The sequence below is a fragment of the Mangifera indica genome, chromosome 18, assembly GCF_011075055.1.
Source record: "Mangifera indica cultivar Alphonso chromosome 18, CATAS_Mindica_2.1, whole genome shotgun sequence".
In the NCBI taxonomy this organism is placed as follows: Eukaryota; Viridiplantae; Streptophyta; class Magnoliopsida; order Sapindales; family Anacardiaceae; genus Mangifera; species Mangifera indica.
The window spans coordinates 7,315,144-7,329,156 of NC_058154.1; the positions used below are offsets into that span (position 1 = coordinate 7,315,144).

Sequence of the window (14,013 nt, forward strand, 5' to 3'; positions counted from 1 at the left end):
ATAAACCAGATAGCACCTAAATGATGTGACAACTATCCTTCCACTGAACAACACATGGTGGGCTAACACACTGATGGTTGCGCTCACTATTTCTTTCTTACCCTATTTTTGTTTTTCTAAATGGATGGGGATGAATAATTTTCTAAGTTATTTTTTTTTTGTAAGTAATTTTCTAAAAGTTTTTTATGCTTAAATATACCGAGACCAATAAAAAAAGAGACAAACGAGTAATCCACCGGGCTGAACCCTTAAGAACTCCCTATAGTCTCATTTTAATTATAGGACACATCATAGTTATTAATATCTTCCATATAATATGATATAATATAGATGAATAATAATATGTATTGTGAGACATATCGAATTAATATGATAGAGTAAAAATATTATACGATGTAACACGTATTTTACGATATGATATATATTATCGATATAAATCGATACATTTTTTAAAGAAAATAATGATATAATAAAGGTGTATATGAGAAATTTTAAATTTTTAAGAGTGTTTATGATATTTTTTAAAATAATAACGTGTCAATTAGATTTTTTATTATTTTAATTATTTTAATTTTTAAAAGTTGTATTATACAACACACTATCATGGTATACCTTCCTTTTGCTAACATATTTTGTGTATGAATATTCAATATGTTTTCATAAAAACATAAACTTATGCACAAACCCTTACTAAACTTATCTTTTTGGCATATTAATACTTCATCTCTTAAATAACTCCCTCATAACTCATGCCCTTACATTATGTATTAATGTGGGCATGCCTTATACTTATATGTTCTCAAAACGTCCCTTAAACTTGTGGGACAACTTGTTGGAATAGGTGTTCTCTATTATGGAACAATTGTCCTCCCTTTGAACTATAGAATGAGCATTCTAGATTTTAGATTGACCGTTCTTATGTATAAAATAATTTTTTGTTAATTTTAATATGAAATGACAATTCTCTGCTTTAGAATAAACATTCATGGAACGGTTCTTGTCCTTGGGATGAGCATTCCATCGTAATTTTTATTATCCTTTATTTCGCATGGAATGACTGTTCTTATCCTTGAAATGAACATTCCATTGGGTCTGTAACAACAAATCTGTTGTACTTGCTAGAATTTCATACACCAAATTATCCATTAATAATTTTCTATAGCCTAAAGGCGTAATAACATCAATTACAACCTATATGACACCCACATTTCTTGACTCAATCCACCATATCCAAAACAAAACTCATAACTTTAACATATCATCCAAAAACAGGATAGCATCATCTTACATGCGTATAATTATATAAAATCAACTTGAAGACCGTACACATCAATGACACATCAGATCATATTAATATGTAAAACAGTCCAAGTTAGAATTCTCATAGACAATAATAAAGTCATTCACATATAGATCACAATGTACATAATTAAATCCATTACTTGGACTTGGGCAATAACGAACACTTGCTAAAGAATCAATCCTTTGGCCTTGATATCACTTCTTGATTGATTTTCAAAGGCTAAGAATAATGAAATAAATATGTGTTTAGCATTTTATATGTGTTTGAGGTGTATAAATTGTGCAAATCATGGTTACTTTTATAGAATTTTGACCAAAAGCCACTAGAATGAGTGTTTGCTTCTTTGGAATGGTCATTTATTACTTAAATCATTTATTGACTTGTCGTTATCTAAGTTGTCCATTTGTCAAATACTAAACGGCATCCGTCCTATTCTTTGAAATGATAGTTAATTCCTTTATTTCATATATAATCTTGATTTAAGCATAATTAATCATACCCCATAAACATATCATACTTTTAAAAATCATAAATGATATGTAATTACCAAAATAACCTCATATGCACATGTGAGTATTATATTTCATCTCTTCATATGAATTTTGTCCTAAAAAATCATGTGAATGCTTGGGTTAATGGGTCTTCCATGTCTTATTCCACTTCTCAGTCAATCTTTTCTATCTTATGAATCATCTAGAGGACTTTTACTAGTGGTATGCTCTAATTATGAAGCTCTTTAATCTTTTTGTCCATAATTTGTATTGGTCATTCCTCATAAGATAAACTATTTACTAACTCCACCGCCTCTATCCTCAACACGTGGGAAAGGTCACCCATATGTTTATGCAATAATGAGATATGAAATACATTATGAATATGGTTCATGCTTACTGGTAGCACAAGCCTATATGCTACTTTAGCAATCCTCTCTACATCTAAAAAAGACCTATGTATCTTAGAGCTAACTTTCCTTTCCTATCAAATCTAATCACATGCTTGTATAGAGCTACTTTAACAAATTTCATATTACTCACTTGTTGCCAATGACTCGCAAGTATACGAGTCAATCAAGTAATATAGAAAGATGTTGATCCTACAGAGATTGGTTGTCGAATACTAGCTTGTTTTATAGTTTAAATTAGCAAGAGAAATAAAAAAGTTATGGATTGGGATTGAATTAAAATTAATAAAATAAAGCAAACTAACTAAATCGAAACTAACAAAGGAAATTAATCACCTAGCAAATTAAAAGTGAAATACCAATTATAGAGAAGCCTAGGGTTTATGATTTCACTATCAATTACTCAAAAATCAGTAACAAATCCAATTAAAATCAATGATATGATGAATTGTTGATGGTTGATTATCCTATTCTACCCAATTCCTCTCTCAAGGTTAATTAGGAGTGTTAAGATTAAAAGCGTACCTACTTTTGTGGTATGTTGTTAATCAAAACCCATTAATTTTTATGACAATCAATTTATCCACAAAAGATTTATATTTATCTCTAAATAAAATCCTAGGTTTAGCAAAAGCATGAACTAATTAGGTATGTATTTTTCAATATCACACTCCAATCTACAAACAAGCATGGTATTGGGTCTTAACACCAAGCAAGAAGTTAAAATCACAATTACTAAATCAAACATTCATCATCATTAATTAAAAATCAAAACCCATTACATAATCCTTGAGAATTTATAGATTCATCATAAACCCTAACAAAGGAAATTAGCTATTCATGTCTATAAAATTCAAGCTACAAGATAAAGTTGGAGAGATAGACATTTTGATTTAATAAAAGAAGATAATAAGAGAGATAAAAAAACTCTAAGGTCTTCAAATCTTGATTCTCTTAGGTTTTCTATCTTTAATCTTGGATCTTCCCTCTTCTATTTGTTTCTTGAAGCTTTCTCTCTCTAAAAATCCTTTGAGCTGTTGTATATTTGGTTCCCGTGGTGGAGAAGACGTAATTTTCTTTTTATACCTGTCACTTAACCCTACTTTCTGTTTTTTTTTCTTTACACCTAGTAATTATGGGCACCAATTATGACCATAAGATTGCCCATAATTACTCTCTGCCTCCTGATGTAAATCCTTCTTATTTGTTTCTTTAAGCTTCCATTTTCACTCTAAAAGAGGTTTGAATGACTCCATATCATCTAAAAATATAATTCAAAGAACAAAATAAGATCAAGCCATCAAGATTAAATAAAACTTAAAGAATTTGACAAAATGGACCAAAATTCACTTAAAAACTATACTATTATAACTTTATTTGTGTGTATTTCATACACACATCAAACTCCCCCAAACTTGAGAACTTGCTTGTCCTCAAGCAAAAAGGAACAAAAGTGAAACAAAAGGGAAAATTGAAAGGATCAATAGGGTTTAGGTAATTGAATTCTTAAAGTGACCTTAATGCAATCGAAAGCCAAAACTTGCTCTTTAAAACCGAAGTGCAAGAGACACTCTATCTCGGATCCAAAGAAAACAAGAGTCACAAAAATCAAACTGAAAATGTATGCAATGATTAGTCTCACCAAAACTGATGCACTTCAGATAGGCATATACGTACTTAGCAATCTTCATGATCTCTAAATAAATTCAATCAAGTCCCATAGGCAAAATCAAACAACCTATCTCCACTAATGAAGGTGCAATGCATTTTAAAAGGATCAATAGGTCTTTATTTAGGTTGTAACGTGGCTAGGGGTATGGGTTCAAGAATAAAAGGATAAATGAGTTAACAAATGAACATGAGTATACTATTAATGAGGAAGTAAAGATCTGCATGATTACAAAACAAAGAATAAAAAAGAAATATAAATTGCACTAATAATATGTGAAGAGATTGTTTTTTCTATTTTCTTTTCTCTTTTTTTTTTCAGATATCTTTTTTTTTTCTCTCTTTTTTTTTTTGTTTGTTTTTTTTTTTTGTTTTGCTACATGTATGAATATATATAATTCTCTCAAAATCCCCCAAACTTATTTGTTTGTACATAGGGCATATAGAATGATAATGCCATGACTTTCTCTTTTTTTTTTTTCTTCCTTTTCAATTGAACTAAAAAATCACATGCAAATCCATTCATCTCATCAATAATATAACTCATATAAAGGGTATGTTTAATATATTTATTAGCTAGGTGGGTGATTAAGGGTTAAAACAAAGAAAGTGCAAAAGGTTGTAAATAAAACACAAAAGAAAATGGCTCAAAGGGCTAACAACAGATTAAACATTTATAAAGGTTAACTAAGAGAATAAGGCAATTTGGGGTATACAAAGAATCAAAGAAATGCCTATATCATATCCCTTATCAATGCATGCAACTTTTATTTCACCTCGAAAGATTGAGTGACAAGTTCTAGGACTCGTGAGACACTAGAAAATATGCACGGATAAGCCCTCTCTAAGTAAGCAAAACAATTTCGAAAAAGACGACCACATGCACAACAAACTCTGAATGACAAATGCAACAATCGTAACTCTATCACCAATCATGAATGTCTCAACACTCTTTGCCCTTTTAGAAACAAAAAATGGGTTCGATTGCCAAAGGTGCTCTAATAATTCAAATCACCCAAAAATATTTTCACATTTGTGTCTTTTAAGGTACTAAAAGTGAATTTGCAAAATTTAGTCCAAAATCAAAGCAAAGATAAACAAATGTAGGCTTAATTAAACTGAAAATAAAAACTGCATAAAAAATAAACCTAATCTAAGAATTGAAAATAAAATTGCAAAATTGACATTAAAGACTCCCCCCACACGTAAGACAAACATTGTCCTCAATGTTTATTCAACATGTAATAAAGAAAACATAACTAAGCATGGATCAGAGAAGAAGAAAAGGATGAAAACTCCTTAGCTCAGTATAAGCTCATGTGATGAAATTGGATGAAAGTGCAAACATTGTCCCTAAAATTAGAATGAGTAAATTATGAACAAAATTGCACTATCTAGCAAAAGAGGTCTCAAAGAATCACATCCAACTAATGAAAAGAGAAAAATAACAATATTATCAACGATTATGGCTCCACATATGCAACAATCTCCATCAGCAAAAAAAAAAAAATCAAATAGTGAATAAATCAACAACACTTTTCCAATAAGCTTGACATTTCAATTATAGGAACTTGTACATCAAAATCTTCATCAAATCTCCACATTAATAAACCACATGCAACCTAACAAATTGAGCACCAAATCATCATTAAACTAGGAAATCATCACATTGAATCAACATAAAGTGCTCAAATGCATCCAACCACATCAAAAGAATATCATATGGTCTAAGTTTCTAGTCTGTCAACATCAATACAATCATCAAAATATCAAATGAATCAGTTCATCAAATTATGATTGCATAAAACAAAACATAATGAAAGTCAGTCCAAAATAAAAAGTAAACATTAGAACGAGTGAAAACATCATCATGATTAGCGGTCAGATTCTGAATTGGATGTGGAGGAGCTCTAATCAAGTGGAGAAGGGGAAGAAGTGAATCCTTGGTGATGAAAGTAGACTTTCAACATGCTGCTGATTTTTTTCAGTTTCCTTTAAAGCTTGAGTTGTCGCTTTTCTATCGTTTGCAATCTTGCCATTACATTGGAGCTTTCAGGTGTTGCCTCTTGGACTGGGACCTCTGCCTCTTTTTGTTAGGAATGCATTTAATCTGACCCATTTTGGAACGAAAAATTCGTTCCATGTGGACTGAAAAAAATTTGGAACTGTTTTGGAAAGAAATGTGTAGAAAAATTAGAATTGGATGCGTGGCCTTAGCGTGAGGAAAAATTGAAAATTTGAGGGAACAAGTGCGAGATGTGTGTCTGAAGGGGAGGAAATGTGGGGCTGCTGTTGAAGCTAAGAAGAAATTTGAAGGCTGACTTGTCAACTTGAAATGTAGGAAATGGTGGGGCTGACGAATTTCAGTATGGAAAAAGTGGAGCTGACGCGTCACTTTGTGCAGCTGTACAGAGAAGAAACGAAATTGGAAGAAGCTGGAACAACATAAAATAGAGAAAGAACCTGCAGTGTTGAGCAGAGCAGGCTGACGCGTCAATTTATGTTTGGAATGGCTGAAACGGTGGGGCTGTACAGAGAAGAAACAAATGCGTTTTGTTGAAGCTGGAGGTGACGATTTTTGCTTCAGAAATAATGGAGGGGCTGACGCGTTAATTTGTGTTTGGAATTTGGAAAAGGAAATGAGAGCAGAAAAGGATTTTGGTGGGGAGAACGGAGAAAAAAGGTGCGGCGCTGAAATGGGAAAAATAAAATAAAAATTAGGATTTCAAATGTATGTATATATATGGAAAGAAATAAAATAAAATAAAAAAAAATATATATATATATATATATATATATATATATATAATATGCATAAAAAGAAAAAAAATAAAATAAAATAAAGTAAAAGACAAAATAAAACTAAAATAAAATATAAATATAAATAAGTAAAAAAAATAAAAGATGAACAACCAAATACACTCTTCCTCATTTTTTTTTCAGAGGCCAATTATGGGCATTCTTATGCCTATATTTGCTGCCTATAAACACTCTTTCTCATTTTTTTCTAGAGGCCAATTATGGGCACTCTTATGCCCATATTTGCTGCCTATAAATACTGCTCTCTTCAGCTCAAAATAGAATTTATGAGGAAATTCAAATTTCACACTCTTCATCAACCAATTCAACACCACAAAGAAATCACAAAATCCAATTAATGCAATCAATGGTAAGAACACAATTAATCAAACAAATCACAACCAATGAAGACATCAAATTGAGCAAAATTTAATTGTACCCCCCTTTTAACTTGAAAATACTTTTCATGTCCATACTTGTACTCTAATTGCTGGACATTCCAAAATCAACCTGAAATAAACAAAAAGAACAATTTTAAACTAAATGTGGGGAAAATTATTTATCAATAAACTAAAAGAAAATTCTTTAAGAGAAGAAAAACTTGGGTTGCCTCCCAAGAGCGCTAATTTATGGTCCTTAGCTTGACCGATTGTGAGACTTAAGTTGGGGGATTGGACAGTGGTTGAGATGCTTCCACTTTCACTTGATCACCAACAAAATACAGCTTCAGCCTCTGCCCATTGACCTTAAATATTCTAGAATTTTCACTACATACCTCAACGGCCCCATGGGGAAATACCTTTAATATTTTAAAAGGACCGGACCACTTTGACTTAAGTTTTCCCGGAAAAAGCTTCAATCTTGAGTTGAAAAGCAACACTTGATCACTTTCTTTGAAGTCTTTCTTTAAAATATGCTTATCATGCCACCTTTTGGTTCTTTCCTTGTATATTTTGGCATTCTTATAAGCATCCGATCTAAACTTTTCTAACTCATCTAGTTAGAGGAGACGTTTTTCACCGGCTTTCTTTAAATCAAAGTTCAGAAACTTAGTAGCCCAATAAGCTCGATACTCTAGCTCCACTGGAAGATGAGAAGACTTATCGTAGACAAGGCGAAAAGGGGATGTACCAATGAGAGTTTTAAAGGCTGTGCGGTATGCCCAAAGCGCATAATCTAATCTCAAACTCCAATCTTTCCTTAAAGCACTTACGGTTTTCTCAAGTATGCTCTTGATCTCCTTATTAGAAATCTCCACTTGCCCACTAGTTTGAGGGTGGTATGGTGTTGCAACCTTATGGGTAACTCCGTATTTCTTTAATAATTTCCCAAATAGGCGATTACAAAAGTGAGAACCACCATCACTAATAATAGCTCTTGGAGTTACAAATCTTGCGAAGATAGATTTCTTTAAGAACCTCACCACAACCCTAGCATCATTGGATGGACTTGTTAGTGCCTCAACCCATTTAGAAACATAATCTACAGCAACTAAGATATATTTATTCCCATAAGATGTAGGAAATGGCCCCATGAAGTCAATGCCTCACACATCAAAAATTTCAATCTCAAGTATACTGTTTAAAGGCATTTCATTCCTCCTTGAAATGTTTCCAGTTCTTTGGCACTTATCACATGTTAAAATAAATTTTCTCGCGTCTTGAAAAAGAGTTGGCTAGTAAAACCCGCTTTGGAGCACCTTAGCTGCTGTCTTGGTGGCACTAAAATGACCTCCACATTCAAGAGAATGGCAATGGGTTAGAACACTTTCCATCTCATCTTGTGGTAAGCATCGTCGTACAATCCCATCAAAACATCTTTTGTAAAGCAGTGACTCTTCCCAATAATAATTTTTCACCTCCCACAAGAACTTTTTCTTTTGCTGGTGATTCATCTCTGGAGGTAATACACCACACACAAGATAATTCACATAATCTACATACCATGGTACTACCCAATGAGATATCTCTAAAAGTTGCTCATTTGGAAAAGAGTCATCAATAGGTAGACTTTTGTCAAAACCTCCACACCTAACTTGCTCCAAACAGGACAAATGATCAGTAATAACATTTTATGTCCCTTTTTTATCCTTTATTTCTAAGTCAAACTCTTGAAGAAGCAATATCCACCTAATCAACCTTGGTTTTGCATCCTTCTTATTTAGGAGATATTTAATGGCTGAATGATCTGTGTAGACTATGACCTTGGACCCCACTAAATAAGGCCTAAACTTATCAAAAGCAAACACAACTACAAGAAGTTCTTTCTCAGTGGTGGCGTAATTGACTTGTGCTTTATTCAAAGTGTGACTGGCGTAGTAAATTGCATAAACCTTTTTGTCTTTCCTTTGCTCCAAAACTGCCCCTACAGTAAAGTCACTAGCATCATACATTACTTCAAAAGGTAAACTCCAATCTGGTGGTTGCATAATAGGGGCTGAAATCAATGCTTCCTTTAACCTGTAAAAAAAATCAAGACAATGTTGGTCAAAGTTAAAAGGAACATCTTTAGCAAGTAAATTAGACAAAGGTTTAGCAATTTTTGAAAAATCCTTAATGAAACGCCTATAGAACCCAGCATGGCCAAGAAAACTTCGAACTCCTTTTACTTATGTTAGTGGAGGCATCTTCTCAATTATTTCTACTTTTGCCTTATCTACCTCAATCCCCCTTTGTGAGACTGTATGCCCAAGAACTATCCCTTCTTTCACCATAAAATGGCATTTTTCCCAGTTAAGCACTAAATTGACCTCTTCGCACCTCTGCAAAACCTTAGATAAGTTAAGCAAACAATAATCAAAGAATGTTCCATACACAGAAAAATCATCCATAAACACTTCCATAATTCGCTCAACAGAATCAGAAAATATAGATATCATACATCTTTGAAAGGTAGCAGGTGCATTGCAAAGACCGAAAGGCATACGCCTATAGGCAATGTGCCATAAGGGCATGTGAAGGTGGTCTTTTCTTGGTCTTCTGGGTGAATGGGGATTTGAAAGAATCCCGAATACCCATCTAGATAGCAAAAATAAGAATAGTTTGCTAGTCTCTCCAAAACTTGATCAATGAAAGGAAGGGGAAAGTGATCCTTACGGGTGGCACTATTAAGCTTTCTATAATTAATACACATCCTTCACCCTGTGATTGTCCTAGTTGGAATTAAATCATTATTCTCGTTCTTGACAACAGTCATACCCCCTTTCTTTGGTACCACATGTACTGGACTACCTCTTTCATGATAGGATTTAATTTTCTTTGATGTTCAATGGTAGATTTGAAATCATCAAGCATATGGATGCAATGCATACAAATGGTAGGGCTTATTCCCTTGATATCATGAATGTTATAACCAATGATTTTTCTATATGCTCTAAGTTCCCTAAGCAACTTATCTTCTTATTCATCATTTAATTTAGCATTTATAATCACAGGATAAGTAGAATTAGGGCCAAGAAAAGCATACCTCAAATTAGCAGGAAGTGGTTTAAGATCTACCTTAGGTGCATCTTTCGCTTTAAGAGAAAGAAGAGAATGGTTACCTGTCTCGAGTTCTTTATACTTGAAATTCAAAATGGGAGCAACCTTAGGATTTGCTTCCATAAGCTGAGCATAGACTGCAATTTCCATATTTTCATCTTTGATTGAAGTTCCATGAATAATGCATGACTCGAGTGGATCCTCAGGGTATTTCTTGATAAAGACTTTTTTCACGCAATCATCGATAATGTTAACCCTACAACAAGAATTCACAATATTAGGTTGCTTTGACATTCGAAAAACATTAAACTCTACTTTCTCATCTTCAATCTCAAAAGTGAGTTTTCTATTTTTAACGTCAATGATTGCTCCTACTGTGGCTAAGAATGGTCTTCCCAAAATAAGAGGAACTTAAATATCCTCTTCTATTTCCAAAACCACAAAGTCTATGGGGATATAAAATTTTCCAACTTTAATTGGCACATTTTCCATTATCCCTGTAGGATACTTTATGGATTTATCTGCCAATTGCAGGGTCACTGTTGTAGGTTTTAATTCTCCAAGCTCCAATCTCCTACAAATAGATAAAGGCATTAGACTTATACTTGCACCAAGATCACATAAAGCTTTTTCAAAAGATTCTTTACCAACTACACAAGGAATAGAAAAACTCCCCGGATCCTTAAGCTTTGGTGGAAGCTTATTTTGTAAAATGGCACTGCATTCCTCTAAGAGAGCCACCGTTTCAAATTCTTCAAGTTTCCTTTTATTTGAGAGGATATCTTTAAGAAACATGGCATATGCTGGCATTTGAGTTATAGCCTCCATAAAAGGAACATTGAGATGTATCTGCTTAAAAACATCCAAAAACGTTCCAAACTATTGATCAAGCTTTGCCTTTTGGAACCTTTGAGGGAAAGGCAAAGGTGTTGAATATGTTTTGGATGGAACTTGCTTTTCAGGGGCTTCTTGGATATTTACCTCAACCTTTTTCTTTAATGTATCTTCTTCACTAGACTTTTCAACATCCTTTTGCTCATCAAGCTCATTTTCAACCTTGCCTATAAGTTTACCTAATTGTTTACCATTCCTGGTGACAATTGCCTTACAATGTTCCCTTGGATTTTGAGGTTGGCTAGGTAACTTTCCCATTTCCCTATAATTGGAAGTACTTGCTTGTTGGCCCAATTGTACTTCAAGCATCTTATTATGTATGGCCAATTGATCTACCTTAGTAGTAAGTTGTCTAATTACTTCTTCTTGAGCATCGCCTTTTTGTTTTTGGGCAAGAATGAAATTCTCCATCATAAATTCTAGATTTGATTTTTGCTCTTGAGGAGGCTAAGGATGATGTAAAGGTTAAGGGTTAGTGTTTCTAGCTTGGAATCCTGGAGGTGGCTGCTTAAAATTCTGGTTTGGGTTAGAAGTATTGGCTTGGTTTGACCATGCAAAGTTTGGGTGGTTCTTCCAGCCTGGGTTATATGTATTTGAGTAAGGATTACCCTGTCCCCTTTGGTTGTAATTGAGAAAATTCACTTGCTCATTTGTAGGCTTATGTGTATAGTGGGTACCCATTTGACATTCAAAGCTCGCATGATCCCCTCCACAATTCTCACAACTAGAAGTTTTTATAACCTTCATATCTAATCTCTCCAATTTCTTTGTCAATGCATCCAACTTAGCATTCACCATAGTAATTCCATCCACTTCATGTACTCCTAAATGTCTTCTTTGACTAGCTCTATCATTAGGCCATCGACAACTGTTAGAAGCCATTTCTTCAATCAAGTGCAAAGCCATGTCGAATGTTTTACTCATTAATGACCCATTAGCAGCTGCATCCAAAATACTTTTCAACGAGTGAGAAAGACCATTATAGAAAGTTTGAAAAACTAGCCAGTCAGGCAAACCATGATAGGGACATTGTCTCTGTAGATCTTTGAACCTTTCCCAAGCTTCATATAAAAACTCATCATCCCTTTGGCAAAAAGTGGCAATCTCATTTCTTAATTTGACCGTTTTACCAGGTGGAAAATATTTTGCAAGGAAAGCTTCAGAAAGTGTTTGCCAAGTAGTGAATGCACCAGGTGCCCTAGAATCTAACCAAGATGTTGCCCTATCCTTCAAAGAAAATGGAAATAGCGTTAATTTGATTGCATCTTCAGAAACCCCATTCATTTTAAAGGTGTCACATATATGAGAGAAATGTGACAAGTGAACATGTGGATCTTCATTTTCTAACCCTCCAAATTGGTTTTGTTGCACCATTTGAACAATAGAAAGTTTAATCTCAAAATTATTAGCAACCACAGCGGGCCTCACTACACTAGAATAACCATCATGTACAGTAGGTATATCATAATCACGAAGAGCTCGCTGATAGTTGATGTTATCTTCCATGGCAACTTTTTGTCTTACCCGTCTTTCTCTTCTACATCTTCTAAAGGTTCTCTCAATTTCTGGGTCAAAATCCAATAATTCTGGATTTTGAGATCTGGTCATAAACCAATAGAATACCTATAAAGAAAGAACAAAGACAACCAGAAATAAAATAGAACAAAAATAAAATAAAATAAAATAAAATAAAACTCTAGTCTAGTCAAACTACAAATTATATTAATATCAACAAAACACCAATCCCCGACAGCAGTGCCAAAAACTTGTTGTCAATGGCTCGCAAGTATACGAGTCAATCAAGTAATATAGAAAGATGTCAGTCCCACAGAGATTGGTTGTCGAATACTAGCTTGTTTTATAGTTTAAATTAGCAAGAGAAATAAAAAAGCTATGGATTGGGATTGAATTAAAATTAATAAAATAAAGCAAACTAACTAAATCGAAACTAACAAAGGAAATTAATCACCTAGCAAATTAAAAGTGAAATACCAATTATAGAGAAGCCTAGGGTTTATGATTTCACTATCAATTACTCAAAAATTAGTAACGAATCCAATTGTTGATGGTTGATTATCCTATTTTACCCAATTTCTCTCTCAAGGTTAATTAGGAGTGTTAAGATTAAAAGTGTACCTACTTTCGTGGTATGTTGTTAATCAAAACCCATTAATTTCTATGACAATCAATTTACCCACAAAAGATTTATATTTATCTCTAAATAAAACCCTAGGTTTAGCAAAAGCATGAACTAATTAGGTATGTATTTCTCAATTTCATACTCCAATCTACAAACAAGCATGGTATTGGGCCCTAACACCAAGCAAGAAGTTAAAATCACAATTACTAAATCAAACATTTATCATCATTAATTAAAATTCAAAACCCATTACATAATCCTTGAGAATTTATAGATTCATCATAAACCCTAGCAAAGGAAATTAGTTATTCATGTCTATAAAGTTTAAGCTACAAGATAAAGTTGGAGAGATAGACATTTTGAATCAATAAAAGAAGATAATAAGAGAGATAAGAAAAACTCTAAGGTCTTCAAATCTTGATTCTCTTGGGTCTTCTATCTTTAATCTTGGATCTTCCCTCTTTTACCTGTTTCTTGAAGCTTTCTCTCTCTAAAAATCCTTTGAGCTGCTGTATATTTGGTTCCCCTGGTGGAGAAGACGTAATTTTCTTTTTATACCTGTCACTTAACCCTACTTTATGTTTTTTTTTTCTTTACGCCCAGTAATTATGGGCACCAATTATGACCATAAGACTGCCCATAATTACTCTCTGCCTCCTGATGTAAATCCTTTTCATTTGCTTCTTTAAACTTCCATTTTCACTCTAAAAGGGGCTTGAATGACTCCATATCATCTAAAAATATAATTCAAAGCACAAAATAAGATCAAGCCATCAAGATTAAACAAAACTTAAAGAATTTGACAAAATGGACCAAAATTCACTTAAAA

General features: G+C 33.2%; 1 protein-coding gene, 1 non-coding gene and 2 pseudogenes across 2 annotated transcripts; 1 reads left to right on the forward strand and 3 right to left on the reverse strand.

Moving 5' to 3' along the window:
• Window positions 1-7,329: 7,329 nt before the first annotated feature.
• Window positions 7,330-9,866, reverse strand: LOC123201657 (annotated as a pseudogene).
• Window positions 9,867-10,069: 203 nt separating this feature from the next.
• Window positions 10,070-11,455, reverse strand: LOC123201658 (annotated as a pseudogene).
• Window positions 11,456-11,509: 54 nt separating this feature from the next.
• On the reverse strand, window positions 11,510-12,652 carry LOC123201659. The gene has a single exon (XM_044617249.1). The coding sequence runs from the start codon at window positions 12,650-12,652 to the stop codon at window positions 11,510-11,512; it is 1,143 nt and encodes a 380-aa protein (XP_044473184.1).
• Window positions 12,057-12,163, forward strand: LOC123202522. The gene has a single exon (XR_006498991.1). It is a non-coding gene; the product is annotated as a small nucleolar RNA R71 (small nucleolar RNA).
• Window positions 12,653-14,013: the final 1,361 nt, after the last annotated feature.

What these genes read in the sequence shown, in the direction of transcription:
- LOC123201659 (XM_044617249.1), bottom strand. Translation starts at nt 12,652, where the DNA reads ATGACCAGATCTCAAAATCCAGAATTATTGGATTTTGACCCAGAAATT.